Raw genomic sequence first — 13,411 nt, 5'->3', positions numbered from 1 at the left:
AAGAATTTGTGTATCTGGGAAGCATGTTTTCAAGAGATGGAAGAATAGAAAAAGATGTTGAAAGAAGAGTGAATGCGGGCAACAAAATGAACGGAGCACTAAGCACAGTAATTTCTAATAAAAATATGTCAATCGAAGCTAAACGGGCAGTGCACAACGGAGTTTTAGTCCCAACACTTATGTCCGGAAGTGAAACATGAAACTGGCAGAGGAAGAATGAAAGCCGAGTGGAATGCGATCTCTTGTGAATACGAATGTGTGGGAAATCAATGTATGACAGGGTTACGAATGATGAAATCAGGCGAGAGTGTAAATCTGAGTCAAGTATAATTGATAAGATTAAGAAGGGGTCTCTGAGATGGTTCGGTCACGTAGAACGAATGGACGATGAAAGAATGCTAAAACAATTATATATGGCGAAAATGAACGGCAACGTGAGACGAGGACGACCGAGGAAGACGTGGCATGATCAGATAAACCAAAATCTTAAATCTGGTCATGTCAAAAGCAGACAGAACCGAAGGGCATGTATGACAAGACGTATGAATTTGGAAGAGGCTAGGATTGTATGCCAGGATAGACGTGTGTGGCGGTCCATTCTCTCTGCCTACCCCTACGGGAAATGGCGTGATGGTAGTAGTAGTAGTTGTATATTAGGTACAGAAGAGAACTAATAGGCTTGATTCAGAATAACAGAGAACAGACGTTTTGTCTCTTTTCTTGCTCTTTATCATTGAATCAAATGCAATTTTCCACTCCTACTTTCCTTCACCACTCCTTAACTATTTTCTTCTTTTCCTTCCCACTATCTCCCTGTTTTGTCCATACTTCTTTTATTTTTAAATATAGTATATTTATTCTTTATATAGTTTAAACCGTCGTCGCTTTATTGCAGTATAATTTAGTGAATACATATAATTGGATGGCAGGCCCTACTATGTAGACATTTTTTCAAGTTTTTTTTTATATTCATTTAACCTGTACATCTGTTTGAATTCGAAATAAATAAAATCAAGTAAAATTTATTTTATTTATTTATTTATTTATTAACGGACATTGTCCATGCATACAATTTATAAGGTTTAAATATTACAATAAAAGAACATTTAAAAAAAAAAAAAAAGAAGCATTGACAAACATAAGGGACATCGAGACAAGATCTGGACTATTTATTTAAATCGTTGTAAACTTAAACCAAAAAAGTCCAGATCTTGTCTTGAGTTAACAATACGACAAAGGCGGGTAATTGGAGAATTTAGGCCATAGTTTGTTCTATGCTGATCGATGAACAGTACTTCATTGTTTCTCAATCTATGAGTCGGAATACTGAATTTTACTTGTCCCAGTAATGATGGAACATCGATTATACCATTTAGTATGCCGAACATATATATGGAGTCAATATTAGTTCTACGTTTTTGTAGACTAGAAATATTTAACATTGACTCTATTTCAGCATAAGAATAATTATCTCTCTCTAGTCCAAGCATCCACGCTATTTTTCGAAGCAAGCGATGTTGGACTGATTCAATGTGATTTATGCGATTGACATAGAATGGAGACCAGATCACTATTCTAGGAGGCATATTCTAGAAGAGGGCGAGTTGAGCAATAAAGAGTTTTGATTGTACGGACATTAGTAAAATCAGAGGATATTTTGTTAATGAAGCCAAGTAATTTCAGTGATTTATTTACTGTATTATCTATATGCTCGGTGTATGTCAGTTTATAGTCCAAAACAACTCCTAAATCTCTGACGGACTTGACTACATCAATTTTGGAGTTTTCTAATAGGTACTCGAAGGAAATTGGTTGTTTTGTTCTATGAAATGACATTATTTTGCATTTTTTATTATTTAGTTCTAATTTATTGACTTTACACCATCGGTTAAAAGAGTTAATGTCTGATTGAAGAAGAAAGCAGTCTTGTAAAGTTTGAATTATTTTGAGAATTTTGTTGTCGTCCGCGAAGAGCCAAAAACGAGAGTAAGAAAATGTAAATGTTTATAAAAATCTTATATTATAACTTTCTTTGCCTTGTTGCGATCGACTGTTCTAATGGCTGCGATCGATCGGTTTGCCGCCCCCGTTATAAACCTAACCTCATTTATATTTTTTGCAGATTTGAAGCCTTTGGGAGGGAAGGATTTCAAACCACCGCTCGAGGAAAACCGAATAGCGTACGCTCAAATTCACACAAGGTTCAGCTTGGCCTGTACCGCAAGTCGAGAGTCGTATCCCACTCCGTTTGTTACCTGGAGAAATAGAAAAAAGCATTTGGTAAGATTATACCTTCAAGTAGACGTATGTGAAAACAAAAAAACAGGAATAAACTATGTTTTGAGTATGTTTTAGACAGGCTGGATATCCTTCCTAGGGAATTATTTAGATATTATTGTTATCAAAAACATTTTTCACTTTGTGGTATGACATTTTACACTTATTTGTTTATAAATTTGTATAAACCACTTATTTAAAAAAAAAAATTTTTTAAATTATACTTCGACCGGTTTCTTTCAATTTTCTATCTCTTTCATACAATATTTTATCATATAAATAGCAACGCGTGTAATTATAAGTTAGTTAAATTCCTGACGATGAGGTAGTAACCTCGAAACCGGTCGAAGTGTAATTTAAAAAAAAAAAAATAAAAGTGGTTTATACAAATTTATAAACAAATAAGTGTAATTATTTAGATCTTATGGTCCTTAAAATGTAAGATGATTAGAATGACAGCTGCCAGAAAAACTGACGACATAACTTTGTAGTAACGCCTAAGGAGTGATTTATATTGACACACGAAAAACCATTCGTATTTAATGTAAGTTAATTTTTTTTTTTAATACAATTCTTGACATATAAATCAACATAAATATATAAAATCAGCTTTAAAACGTAAAAAAAAACTAAATTAAACCTAATTATTTACGACGCTCTTACAAGGTTATATCAAAAAAATTTAAATTTATTTCAACAGAGAGGGAAAAATTTTTCGAGAAGGGAATATGGAAGTCTAGGCATTTACAGGGCTTATGACCTGTCATTGGCTGGTTTAAGTGGCCACTTTACACACTGTGTAACATTCACCATTCTGCCCATGTTTGAACATCCACATTTCCTAGTAAAAGAGCTGAAACCTCAACTTCACAAAAGTCAACAGATGGAAGAGTTTAGGAAATGTGGATGTTCGAACATGGGCAGAATGGTGAATGTTACACAGTGTGTAAAGTGGCCACTTAAACCAGCCAATGACAGGTCATAAGCCCTGTAAATGCCTAGACTTCCATATTCCCTTCTCGAAATTTTTTTCCCTCTCTGTTGAAATAAAGTTAAATATGAACAACTCCAGGAAATCCAGCCAGTCTGCAAGCATTTGGACATAATCAAACATTGTTGAAGGTTATATCATTTTGCAAAAATGCTAGAGATGGACAAATTGATCAATATAAATTGATCAAATAAATAAAAAATTCATTTGATAATGTTCACGAAAAAAGTATAAATGTCTTATTTTTGGTGAATAATTGTATTCAAAACAACACTATAATAGGCTTATTTTTGCGTTTTTTTTAATCAATTTTCGGAAACAGAGTTTCATGATTACATGAAAAAACTGATAAAATCGATTTGATCGGTACATGATCAGTGATCAATAATTTCCCATCACTAGTGACATTACTTTGACAGCTGTTATTTTAATAATCTTACTTTTTGGGACTATAATTTGTTGCAACAGACAGGGAAAACATTTTATTTATTTATTTAATGAACGCCCAGAGGGCCCTTACAATGTAAAACCCTCCAGGGAGCAACAAAAAAGTGTAAAACTGAGGAAAACTTCAAAGTGGGGAAATGAAAAATGTATGGAAAAAAATAAATTTCATTAAAATATAATTATTGTACAAGACTATACTAAATTTACTGAAGAAAAAATGTAAGAACTGTCATGATTGGGGATTATTCATATTTACCAATGATATGATTAAAAATATTTTGTCTTTTTTCAAACAAAACGGCAATGTGTTATTTTTTATTGAATTAAAAAAATACATGCATAAATAATTTTATCTAGGTATTTAACCTTAAAAACACGAAAAACAAAAGTTTAATTTGCATAAAATGCATATGAAGATTTTTTCCCTAAATATTGGAAATTTTTATTTATATGGTATCACTTTTTTTAGTATGGCACCACAACATTTCAACTGTCATTTACATCGCGGTCTGTTTTACACTTTTATGATAACTGCTTAAAATATCTCCTTTTCACATTATGTGTGTATAACATCAAATAATAGTTATATTGCCATTTTTTTAACTTTCTGCATCGTAATTTATTGATGTAAAGACTTTATTCTTCCTAAATATGCGTCAACTGCATGTCACTATTTAGTAAAACGTCAAAATTAGACACTTAAACAAAATAGTCTATTTCACTACACCTACTTTGAATTTAGTTTGAGACAATAATTTACACATTTTTTTATTTACCTCGATTTTATTCTCCATTCACGCGGCGGCGAGCGGCTCGACTTTCGACAGATCGAATGAGTTATGAAAAAATTCGACGTAAAACCGGGGTTATGAAAAACGTAAAAAACGTTAATTGGGGGGAAAATTGAATGAGAATGTATGGAAAAAATGGGACCCAAATATTTCGGTGTAAAAAGTGGGAAAACGTAAAAATGAGGAATGTAAAAACGAGGTTTTACTGTAAAATAAAATCATAACTATTACACTAAACGTGTAATTAATTATAATAAAAGACAAAGGAAATAAAGTGAAGATGAGTAGAGGAACAAAGAGAATTGAGGGGATGGCCATTCGATGGATTGGATAGCTGATTTGATTGCAGCTGGAGATAAACTAGATTAGTAGACTCAAGTCAGTGTTTGATATCAAAATTACAATCTGAAGTTCTACAAAATAAACCCCAATTCAGTAGATAAATGAATTTTCTTTTTATAGATATCTGACTCTGGTTCTCCTCGCGTCGAGGACGAGGTCCTCGTAATAGACAATGTGACGCTGGAACACCAGGGGGCCTACTACTGTCAGCAGGAGAATATGGCCGGACTTGAAGAGATTGCCGTTTATGTTCTGGTCATTCGTAAGTTGAATTCCATCTTCTATGGCAGATTTAAACACCTTATGTTTTAATGTATCACACATAGAATTAAGAATAGTCCAGAAACCGCATACGCACATCAAACAGAAGGCGACTCAACTACTCATAAATGAGCAGGTTTATGTTTTGACCCATTAGTTTTTTTGTAGTCATCGCTCAGTACGCAACTCCTGATTCGAATTTAACCATGCCGTGTTGTCCTTTTAAAGTGTAGAAATACTGCTAGGATCTTAAAGAAACAGGATGCAATCACATTTCATGTGTAATTATCAAATGAATGTGTTTGTCAAAAATGCATTACTTAAAAATTGAATTATTTTTCCATGCACTAAAAGTTTATAATATTCAGTGTTATGTTGGTGAATGGGTGGGGGTTGGGCTTTGGGAAGGGGGAGGGGCTATGAGATTGAAAGTCATACGATTGGTTAATTTTTAAAGCAAAAAGTGGGGTATATTGAAAAGATATATTAAAGATATTATTTTTTAATGTGAAATGCCTCCTGCTCCCTACTATTTTCTTTATTTTTTCTAGCTCTTCCGAAGATAGTCATCGGCCCAGAATCTGCCAATGTCAAGAAAAACGATTCAGTATCTTTTAAATGTACAGTGGAAATCGACAAAGATCCCGATCTCGAATCCAAACTCAACAAGTTCTGGAACATGATAGTCAGTCAAAAATACCTGGACACCCTGGGAACAAAACTGCATTCGGAAAATCATAGCGGGGAGCGTGGTTTCCCTCAGAACCTGAAAAATTCCCAGTCTGACGCTGGGGCCGAAGAGATGGAAGAGAGCAAGAAGTTGTCGGATATTATATGGAAGTGGCTGTCGGAGTTCGGTACGGATTTATATCTTCGAAGATGGATCAAGGAGCCAACCAGTCCTAACAGGCTTGACATGGGTAATATTTTATTCATCACATATATTTATTCGAAGCATTAACTTTTATATTTTGAGGTTTATTTATTTTATTTATTTTATTTATTCACTTTATATAAGGGTATGTATTGACCATGCTCGGTCCGTCCATAGGTTAGATGGAACCACGCTTCTCTGAACATTTGATTTCTAAACAATCAGTAACTACCTACAGTAAAACCTCATTTTTACGTTCCTCGATTTTACGTTTTCCCGCCGAAATGTTCAGGACCCATTTTTCTAAATACATTCTCATACAAATATCCCCCCCAATTAACGTTTTTTACATTTTTCATCACCCCGGTTTTACGCTAAAAAATTTTCGGAATTTATTTGATGTGTCAAAAAAGCCAAAATTATGCCGTAATAATGATGCCACGGCCCGCGCGCCACCGCGTGTGCCACGCGACTGAAGAATATAAACAGGTAAACAACTAATAAAGGATAAATTATTGTCTTAACCTAAATTCAAAGCAGGTGCAGTGTAATTCACCTTTTTGTTTAAGTGTCTTCCTAAAGGAACCCTAAAGGGTTAGTCTTAGTTTTCATTGGAATAAAAACGTCATCTTGACTTGTACAAATCATGATACGCAGTTGACAAACGTTTAGGAACAATTAAGTTTTAGTATCATTAAATTGCGATGTTTAAAACATAACAATAGAAATATTTAAAGTTATAAAAAAGGCGGTTTAAAAAGTTGTCATAAAAGTGGAAACAATTTTACCGCGATCTATATGACAGCTGTTTTTAGTGATGCCATAGAAAAAAAGGTGATACCGTATAAAAAAAAATTCCCAACATTTAGGGGAAAATTATTTTATGTTATTTTATGCAAATTCAAAATTCTATTTTGTTTTTTTTATTAACACATAAAATAATTTCAACATGCTGTTTTTAAATCAAATAAAAAAACAGATTACATAATATTTTTAGTGAAATCATTGAAAATAGGTAAAAAAAATTGGCAATTTCCACTTATCACTGTTTTTACCATTTTTCTGGAAGTATATGTACACTATAGTGTAGCCAATCAATTTTATTTTTATGTAATTCTCATTTTTTTCATACATTATTCATTTCCTCACTTAAGCGTTTTCCTCAGTTGTTCACTTTTTTTCTTGCTCCCTTAAAAACTTAAAAAGGGGGTTTTACTGTATTTCAAACAGTTGTTAATAGGTGTGGTGACAAGCCCAAACACATCCTTTCTCCTGCGCAGTTATGCGTGAACTGAAGTAAAAATCGCCTTTGATTGATTCCTTTGAGGCGGGGTCAGTACTGAATTCGCAAGTCGCACATATGCAAATCGAGATCTTTAGTAGAGCTGTGGAAGCAGTTCTAACAAACTAATCCATGTTTGAAAACAAGACTAGATTTTTGAGTTGTATTGAATCGATTTTCATCCTAGGTCAACTGCTTATCGGCCTCGGAGACGGGAGGCTGCAAATTCTGCAAGTGAAGCCATCGGACAGGGGGGATTATTGGTGTGAGCTCACTACACGCGCCGGGTATAAAGTTAGATCAGCGAGAGCCGTTCTGAATGTTCAAGGTAAATTTATTTTAACCTGTCCTCCCGGACAGTTTTAAAACTTTTTCTTTTTATAATTTTACATCTTCGTCTATTTTAAAAACCGGAATTTGACACTAGATGTCAGCATTTGTGGATACGCTGCAGCAAATCATTAACATGTATGTCATTTTGAAGCTCTACTCGTTTGTTTCTCGCTGGAGACTAAACTAGCAGCTCACAATTTTTAGTGCCAACTCTAATGTGTGGGAGCAAAGTGTGGAATTAGAAAAATGATGATGAAAGTAGGTTATATGCTGTCGAAATGCGATCCCTCAGGCGAATGTATGGTAAAACGTGTATGATAGATGCACAAATGTCGAGATCCGTGAAGTGTGTACGGCTGAGACATGCATTATCGACAGAATCAAGAAAGGGGTGCTGCGTTGGTTTGTACCTGTAGAGCGAATGGACAGTGAAAGAACGGCTACGATGCAAATGTTGATGGATGCAGAAAACGAGGAGACCGAGAAAGACGTGGCACGATCAAGTCCATCAAATACTTGAAGATGGGCATGTCAAAAGTGGGAATAATCGGCGTGCGTGCATGAGAAGATGTGTGAATGTAGAGGAAGCGAGGTCTGTATGCAAAGACAGAGTGATATGGCGTTCTATCCTCTCTGCCTACCCCTACGGAGAAACGGCGTGTTGGGTTGTTTGTTTTGAAGCTCCATTCATAAGTTGTCAAAATGTAGTGGTCAAGACGCTTGACTCACGCACGGAAGGTTCCGGGTTCGATTTCCGGTGAGAACACAAAAATTAAAAATGTGATTTTTCTCAAGCCTGGGTGTTCTGTGATGTAATTCACCACTGTCATTGGGTCTCCTGGCTTGTTGTGGTGCAAAAATAAAATTAAAAAAAATAAAAAAATCAGTCAGCAGTGTTTGATCTGCTTGTGGAAATGGAAAATTTTGAAAATTGGCAAAAAAAACAGCATTTCCAGGAAGTTTTGCTGAGTCACTTTTTTGCAAAGAAAACAACAGCCAAAAGTCATCGTAGAAATGTAAGGCGAACACGCTTTTGCGAAATCGCAGTGTGGTTTCAACACTTGAAAAGTGGCGATTTTGATATCAAAGACAAAGAGCGGCCTGGACAGCTGAAAAAGTTTGAAGATGAAGAATAGGAAGCGTTAGTTGATCAAGACTCGTGTCAAACACAAGAAGAGCTGGCGGAATCATTGGGCGTGACCTCAAGCAGCCATTTCCAAGCGCCAAAAGCATTGGGATTCATCCAAACGCAAGGAAATTGCATGATATACTAAAAGCAGGAAACACAATGATTCACAAAGTGCTACAAACATCTGATTAACTTTGAAGTAAAGAATTGGGCGTATTTTAAACTTAGAATCAGTCATGAATTTTTTAATTACGATTTTTCACTAAAAACATTAAATTTGTTAAAACTTAACGATAGAAGAAAAAATATAGACCTTTTAAATTTATTCAAAATTGTAAATTCAATATGGGATTGCCCTGAACTGTTATCTCTCATCAACTTCAGGGTGCCTGGGAGAATGACTAGACAGGTGCCACCGTTTTGTAGCAACAATTCACGGACAGTGTATACTTGTAATGCCGTATTGAATAGACTTCACGTATCGGATATATTTAGTGTAGGGTATTGTTCCTATAGAAAAAACTTTTTCAAAGATGGTGAATGGTAATTATATTTATTTATTTATTTATACATTTCATAATAAAGACATTTTTTTGTTCACTCTGCCCAGCTGTACTTTAAAATATTTTATTTTTTAATTTGTGTTTTTTTATTTATTCTTAAATTGCTTTAACTTTCTACTGAATATGTTGTACAATTTTCAGGTTAATTTTTTTTTATAAATCATGTATAATTTTTTATAAATCGTGGGTTAGAGGAAATTTGTGTTTTTAAAAAAATATGTGTTAAGCCAAAAATGTTAGTATCATAAATTTTTGTAAAAGGCAGATTTGCCGTTTATGTTAATAAAATAAATAAATAAATATTAATTGATTATATAAATAAAAATACCGGTCTAGCTATCTCAAAACAGGTATACCGTAAAATATAGGCCGCTGTATTTAATTTTGACAGCATTGGAGGAGTGAAATACATAAATAATAGTGGTCCTAAATGTGAACCCTGTTGGACTCCCTTCAACAGATTGGTTGTTATTTTCCAGAACCGCTGAAGTTTTCTCCTCCCCCTGTGAGCAAGCGCTTGGAACTGTACTCCTCCGCTAAAGTGCATTGCAAGGTACAAGGATATCCAGCACCGACTGTTGTTTGGCATCAGGTAACAGATTTCTCGATTGATAATAATATGGTCTCAAAGGAAAGAAAATAAAATATGTTGTTGTTAAAATCGCTGACATGCGAGTAGTAAAATAAAATTAAGATTTGGGGTCGCGTATTAAAAAAATATACATAATAAATAAAGTAATTAATGTTTTCAGGTATCATCACCGACCCTTCCAACAGATGTCCAAACTGTAAATGGCACCCTCCTGTTCAACAGAATCACCAAGGAACATGCTGGCAACTATTCGTGCAATGCAACCAACACTGAAGAATCTATACAAACTACAATACAGATAGATGTAGTGGGTGAGTATTTTAACCTTTGCCTTACTGTCCCAAAAACTTCCGCGCGTTACGGTGCTGTGTAGTCACCACACATGCAAAAAATGAGAGATTTTGAATCGTAAAAGTGTAATATTCATCGGCAATTGCTTCAATTATTTATAGTTGAAGTCAAAAGTTATGGTATTTTTAATATATTTGAAGATGTTAGGATTTGTTTTGCGTACTGCCGGGGTTTTCGAAAGTACCCGCGTACTGGGAACTCTTTACAACTCCTCGGTGCGAAGTAGACTCGAGAGTGGCTCGATGATTTGGGGGCCACATGAACTGAAGTAATCTCTTATGATAGAGAACATCCAAAAGAAGTTTCTGAGATATCTCTACATTATCCTTGGCTCTACCCGACCGAGTTTCTCCAGGGTATGCTCGGCTACAACCGTTTAGAAACTAGAAGGAATGTGTATTTGACTACACATTTTTATCGATTGCTGCGCGGTATAATATAACGTGTAATTGAACCAGTAGTTTGAAGAAGGGAATAAATCCATCTGATGTGATTTTTCAGGAACTCGAAAAAACTGTATTACTTCTATATATGTCCTTAAAATTGCCCATTGGGCGTATATATAAATAAATAAACAAATAAAAATAAATAAGAAAATCTCTGAACTTCCTCAATTTTCTCTTTCGACTATCAAACGCTTTTTGCAGATCGACAAATGGGCAGAAAAACTTTTGGTGTTTATATAGAAATATTTCTGTCATATTTCATATTTGATCCATACATCATCTTCCATTGATAAAGTCACTTAGTATATCCCACTCTATCTTAAATGACTTTTCTTGCTCTTTCAATCAGTATTCTACCATATATTTTGTCAACAGCGCTTAAGAGGCTGATAGTTCAATACTTTCCGCATTCCATCTTCGAGCCGTGTATGCAATTCAGGCATGAAAAAATGTGTTTTCCTTACTTGATCTAGATTTCTCTTCTAGTGTCGCCACATTTTCTGTCCCCACTGGTGGAGAGATAGTGGATGTGAGCGAGGGCGACCCCGCGTGGCTGAACTGTGTGGCCGCCGGTGACCCCACTCCGCTGACTCTGTGGGACCGTAATCTAGAGAAGATCGGAGCCGACCCAGATGACCAAGACAGGTGGGCATTACAACAGAAGCGCTCCGCTCCTTAATAACTGTTTAGACTACTATTTCGACATCGCACTTCCGTTTTACATGGTTTAAAAAAATAATGTATAATTCCAGTACTCCTATGGATGCAAATCCTGGCACTTTACCAAAACTCAAGACACTAAAGCTCCGAGTTTTCAGAGTAAGTGCTTGAGTAGAATATTGGGTATAAGTTGGCTCGATTCCGATTCCATAACTAATATTGAAGTCTGGGAATGGACCCAGCAACCTCCTATAGCGAGCGTTTTGAGGGTACGGCGGTGGACCTGGCTTGGACAAGTGCTGCAGATGCCTCAGAAGAGTCTCAACTCAAGTTGCCTCTTCTTCACACCTGTGGGCTCCACCATCCTGGAAGACAGTCGATGATGATCTTTTGGCTTTATCCGGTGGAATTACGGAAAGCGGTGTAGTGGGCATTGTGTAGTCGTTGGAGCTTCCGCCTACCATTCTTGGGGTCCTGGGTTTGATTCCTTGCAAGGTGGACATAAAATGTTGATTTTAAAGGTTATTTGAACTGCAATGAATAATTCCTAAATTGGCACCTGAAGAAATACACCATATTAGTTTTCAAATGCAGATTTCAAATGCAGTTTCAATGCCCCATTCACCAATAGGTGCTGAAGGGGAAATGATAACTACCTACTAAATAAATTGAAAAAAATATTGTGGTCCGAAGTGCAAACCCTGTGGAACTCCTTTCAGTGTCTCAAAATATCATCTAACTATTTATGTGTTTTTTAGAGTCTTTATTCTGGATAATGGTACTTTATACATTAAAGTAGCTCGCATAGAAGACAGTGACCACTACGGATGCACAGCCGGTAATTCGGCTGGCTTCCGAAGACAAGAAGTCATATTAGTCGTTCATGCTGGGGGTATGTATTATGCAATTTAATAACACCTTTTTACGATTGCCCCGCTTGATAACAAGATTTAACTACCCTGTCCCGTGCACAAATCACGTAATGTTCAATTTAAATGTCTTCTTCTTCCACTTCTCTGCATCAAGTTCCCTCTTGAGAGGTGGACTGCCAGCTGTCCCTCCATCTTTTTGGAGGCCGTCTTCGAGTTTTTCTAAAGTAAACTGTCCCTTGCTGTATTTCTGATCCTCGATTCTGCCATTCTGGTCACATGCTCATTCCAGAACCTCCGTCTCTGCCTTCCCCATCTTACAATATTCTTGACTTCCCATATTCTTCGGGTCTCAATGTTTTGTATTCGGTCACGAAAGATTTTGGCAGCAAGGTTTCTGAGTACCTTCACTTCGCTGATTCGAATGCGGCTTTTTTAAATTTCAAACTTTATTTGAACAAATGGCGCCCAACGAGGAGCCTATTTTCTTCTTCCAATAATTATAAATTAGGTAGGGTCAAACACTCCTCATAATAACATCCTCAGGTTCAACCAGTGGTCTACTGAGGATGTGAATTCTTTTGTGATATAAAGCATCATGTTCACGTAGAATTTGTAAGGTGTTTCCTCATCTGCACTGCAGAACCTACAAGTTTCAGAATGGTGCATTTGAAATTGTGTGCACGTGAAACACCTCCATGTTGTTTAATTCAAGTCCTCTTTTAAGACATTAAAAAGGCTTTGAAAAATAATATTTCTCTATTAAATAATCAAATATCTTTTCAATATAGCCCACTTTTTGATTTAAAAGTTGACCAATGAGGAACTTCAGCCCTACGGGAAATTGGATACAAAAAATGTTTCCTTACGCGGGGTAAAAATTAGAGCATTAAATTGTACTACAAAGTTTCTTGAAAATGTACAGAAAAAATAATAAAAAATACTTTGATAAAAACGCACTACTTTAAATGACGTCACTGGTTCATGTGAATCAACCTATGATCTGAGAGCTATGGAAGATTTCCGGTCTGCTTGTCGCTTCTGGACCAATAGGAAGAACTGAATGAGAATAAGCGGAAATGAACCTCTGACGTTACACGCGGAGTTATTTCAGAAATACAAAACTTTGAAAAATCGTAGCGCCGATAATACGATATATAAAAATTAAAAAAATTTTTTTTTCACTTAGTTTAACAGTCTATT

The 13,411-nt window shown here is 35.5% G+C and overlaps 1 protein-coding gene across 1 annotated transcript in view; it reads left to right on the top strand.

Annotated features, from left to right (window-relative positions):
* The window catches only part of LOC148282256 (tyrosine-protein kinase-like otk), a 70,565-nt gene that overhangs the window by 44,373 nt on the left and 12,781 nt on the right, over nt 1-13,411 (top strand). Inside the window, exons 9-16 of the mRNA XM_088225369.1 lie at nt 2,123-2,280; nt 4,969-5,110; nt 5,661-6,029; nt 7,453-7,593; nt 9,770-9,882; nt 10,043-10,193; nt 11,153-11,324; nt 12,098-12,231. Of these exons, the coding sequence (XP_088081495.1) occupies nt 2,123-2,280; nt 4,969-5,110; nt 5,661-6,029; nt 7,453-7,593; nt 9,770-9,882; nt 10,043-10,193; nt 11,153-11,324; nt 12,098-12,231 (1,380 nt within the window). The remainder of the gene's footprint in view (nt 1-2,122; nt 2,281-4,968; nt 5,111-5,660; nt 6,030-7,452; nt 7,594-9,769; nt 9,883-10,042; nt 10,194-11,152; nt 11,325-12,097; nt 12,232-13,411) is intronic.

Source organism: Micrasema longulum, unplaced genomic scaffold (genome assembly GCF_059751315.1).
Source record: "Micrasema longulum isolate JH-2025_06_02 unplaced genomic scaffold, ASM5975131v1 h1tg000348l, whole genome shotgun sequence".
NCBI lineage: Eukaryota > Metazoa > Arthropoda > Insecta > Trichoptera > Brachycentridae > Micrasema > Micrasema longulum.
This window is presented reverse-complemented; position numbering and strand designations above follow the sequence as displayed.